The sequence below is a fragment of the Priapulus caudatus genome, unplaced genomic scaffold, assembly GCF_000485595.1.
Source record: "Priapulus caudatus unplaced genomic scaffold, Priapulus_caudatus-5.0.1 Scaffold137, whole genome shotgun sequence".
In the NCBI taxonomy this organism is placed as follows: Eukaryota; Metazoa; Priapulida; class Priapulimorpha; order Priapulimorphida; family Priapulidae; genus Priapulus; species Priapulus caudatus.
Genome location: NW_014577198.1, coordinates 289,342 through 293,388, shown reverse-complemented (window position 1 = coordinate 293,388; position 4,047 = coordinate 289,342). Strand labels below are relative to the sequence as shown.

General features: G+C 41.0%; 1 protein-coding gene across 1 annotated transcript in view; it reads left to right on the top strand.

The window, feature by feature from the left end:
* Positions 1-2,552: 2,552 nt before the first annotated feature.
* The window catches only part of LOC106806027 (putative hydroxypyruvate isomerase), a gene marked incomplete at its 5' end in the record, with an annotated part of 4,912 nt that continues 3,417 nt past the window's right edge, over positions 2,553-4,047 (top strand). The window contains 1 exon segment of the mRNA XM_014807860.1: positions 2,553-2,661. Coding sequence (XP_014663346.1) covers positions 2,553-2,661 — 109 coding nt within the window.

Below are 4,047 nucleotides of genomic sequence, written 5' to 3'. Positions count from 1 at the left end.
TTACAAACCGGTCAAACTTAATCTGTGAGAAGTACAGTGCTAGGATGAACAATCATTATTCAAAGTAGCAACATGACAAGTTAATTCGAGTTCAGTTTACTAGAAATTGTGTTTAGATGAGTCAAACAGTTTGAAGCAGTGCAAGACTGATTTAATTTAATGTACTCAAGATGAAGGGTATACTTTACTTCTATAGAAATCGGAAGCGAGATTTTCTTGTCGAGACTCTGTAATGTTTGTTTGTTGAGTAATGGTCAACGGTAATTAGTTTGAAGTTTTTCGTTTATAAAGGAGAAAGGATGTAACAATATATAGCGCTCATGCGTAGCGTTGACTCTGGCTAAGTTAGAGGATCCGATAATGGAAACAATAGAACATGTCTCCGGGTTTGGTAATAAATCGAGTTTACAGTTAGTTTCACTCTCACTCTTATTTGCTATTAATATGTCTCTGCATAATTACACTCCTCATCAAACAAGTTGAACTTGTACTTGTAAGTTGTAGTTGTGTCGTTGTACTACCGTAGCACACAGTGCAACCCTTACCTTATACGTATGTTAATCATTATAACAGTAATTCAACTCTAGTTGGATGAACTCTTTCAGACTCCAGTGAAAGAATCACTTTCTTACAAGTATATCAGGATCAGTACAGAAAGCATCAGGTGACGAGTGAGAAGCTATGCGTGCCCAAGACGAACTCAACCATCTTGCGAGCACTTACCTTTGTTTGCTGCGTAGTGTCGTTTATCAATAAAGTGTGAAATGCTAGCAATCACCTTCAGTACCATGTAAATCGGTGGGAGAGGGGTAATGTCCAATGCCATTTCTGGAATTCCATTAAAGAGTAAATTTTGGTGTTAGTATTAAAAGGACATGGTATTAACGCTAATGCTTTTCTTTCCCCCCCCCCGGTATTATCATGCTCCATATTAATCAGTGTGTGTGCACGCGTGCATGAGTGCACGCACGCACGTGTTACAATACAGTAAAACTGGCATAAGTCGGCACTTTTGGGCCAGCATTTGTGCCGACTTACGAAAATGACGACATACGCGTAAGTCTTCATTTTGTCAACTTATGTCTAAGTCGCCACAAGTGACGACTTAGGCCTAAAAAAAAAGATGTGTTTCCGAGAACCCGACCCTACCTAGCAAATAGGGGCCGACCCTATTTTTTTTTTCATTTAAAAAAAAAATTAAAATTTATCCAAAAAATAAAAAAATCTGATATGTCAATATGTGATATTATGTCAATAAAAAACAAACACAAAAACAAGCAAACATTTTCAGTTAGATGCAATGTATATCGACGTATTTTGACCCAACAATCACAACCCAGTTGTCTACGCAGCTCGAACACCGTCGATCTCTTATCGCGGTATGTTGATGTCCCTGTTCACTGCAGTACAGGTGAAACTCGATTTATGCAAGCGGCAGGACCACTGACATTCTGTATACAATGTCATAGGAACAACGTTGTCAGTATATACTACTGGTAGTGAAACGCTGGTAGTAATATCGTCCGAAAATTGCACACATTGATCGGCTTATTTAAAAAAAAAAAAAAAATCCCTACCTACCCTACCTAGTTTTTTCAAGACCGTTCTCGGAAACACATCATTTATTTTTTTAGGCCGTATGCAAGTATATCATCATTGACGACTTACAAAGCCAGCATTTCGACGACTTGGAGAGTGTCTGCATGTGTTTTGCACGAAACAATGAGTCATCAATCATCATTTTACCAGGAATTTGCTGTACATTGGGCTGCATACACTGTGCCATCAGCATTTCTTGATGACGACATAGATAGAATTTTGTTGTTTGTATTACATGGGACCTGTCTGAGGGCGACGACTTGTACATAATGACGACTTCGCAGGGCTATCCAATGGATTTATTATCGAATTTATCATATAGAAAATCGGGACTTTGACTTCCATGACGACTTTTAAAGTGAATTGATGAGCTAGACGATGGCATTATTTGCTAATGCTGACTCACTCGCCTGCTGCTGACTCGCCGCTCGCTGACTCGACGCGCTATCGATCGCGCCGCGCGGGCTGGACACACACACACACACACACACACACACACACACACGACCGATTACATTACCTCCCCTGCAACTCCGTTGCGCGGAGGTAATAACGCTGCTGCCAACCCTAAACCCCAGGAGAGTTTTCAAGAGCTCCTCCTGCATGTCATCAAGGGCGTATTAAGAAGGTGTCATGATGTCTCTTGATGTCATGTGAGGTTTCTGTTGCCTCCAAACCTGTTCTACGTTTAATCATATTAAAAAAACGTTTTCTATGGTTTTCATATCCGGGACATTCTAGTAAAAAGTGCTCCAGGGTTTCCAACTCTCCTTTCCCACAAATTAAGCATTTATCTTCACCTCCCAAGTGTCTAGTTCGTTTATTCAGTGGCAAGCACCCCACCCTGCATTGAAAGAGCAGGCTACGATCTTGTAGTGCACACAAGTTATGCTGTGCCTTTATGTTTCAATTTCATTGCGTTTTGCTAGGCAATGCATTACTTGTATTTTCAGGAGACCAGCCTGGAGATCAAGGCATAGCTGCACTACCTACTAGACAGAAAGATTTCAGAAGGAGCATTGAAGCGACTATTCACTATGCTAAGGCATTGAATTGCAACAGGTGCCAAAATGGCTCTATCTCTTTAGTAATAGTATTGCTGAGAGGGTCTATGTCCCCCAGGGTACTACCGGAACGTACCCTGGTACCAGAGCATATAAATCAACGTGATTTATATGCTCTGCTGGTACTATCTAATATGCCGGACCGTACCTCGCCTACTCTTGCACTCTAGTTTTACAATACAATACTGTAAAACTCGCATAAGACCAGGAGTCTATCAATAATACCATCCTCTAGCTCATCAATTCACTTTAAAATTCGTCATGGAAGTCCAAGTCCCGATTTTCTCTAATGATAAATCCATTTGGATAGCCCCTCCAAAGTCGTCATTATGTACAAGTCATCGCCCTCAGACAGGTCCCATGTAATACAAACAACAGTAAAATTCTATCTGTATGTCGTCATCAGAAATGCTGATGGCAGAGTGTATGCAGCCCAATGTACAGCAAATTCCTGGTAAAATGATGACTAATTGTTTTGCGGGAAACACATGCAGACACTCTCCAAGTCGTCGAAATGCCGGCTTTGTAAGTCGTCAAAATGATGATATACTTGCATAAGTCGTCACTTTGGCGACTTAGACATAAGTTGACAAAATGACGACTTACGCGCATATCGTCATTTTCGTAAATCGGCACAAAAATGGTGGTCCCAAAAGTGCCGACTTATGCGAGTTTTACTGTACTGTAACAAGTGCGTGCGTGCACTCATGCGCGCGCGCACACACACTGATTAATATGGAGCATGATAATACCGGGGGAAAGGAAAGCATTAGCGTTAATACCATGTCCTTTTAATACTAACACCAAAATTTACTCTTTAATGGAATTCCAGAAATGGCAATTGGACATTACCCCTTTCCCACCGATTTACATGGGTACTGAAGGTGATTGCTAGCATTTCACACCTTATTGATTCGAACACTACGCAGCAAACAAAGGTAAGTGCTCGCAAGATGGTTGAGTTCGTCTTGGGCACGGCATAGCTTCTCACTCGTCACCTGATGCTTTCTGTACTGATCCCTGATATACTTGTAAGAAAGCGATTCTTTCACTGGAGTCTGAAAGAGTTCATCCAACTAGAGTTGAATTACTGTTATAATGATTAACATACGTATAAGGTAAGGGTTGCACTGTGTGCTACGGTAGTACAACGAGACAACTACAACTTACAAGTACAAGTTCAACTTGAATTTTGAAAATTGACTATTACTATTAGTAAGGCTGAGAGGGTCTTAGCCCGACCAGGCTGTGCGACGGATTGTCTATACAGCCTGACACCCTTCCATACAAAAAACCTATCACCTCTGCAGATCTAGATGAATAACTCTGTATATCTCAAATAAAACTATTCTCAGGGATGAGATTCTTCCGCGGATCCGCGGAA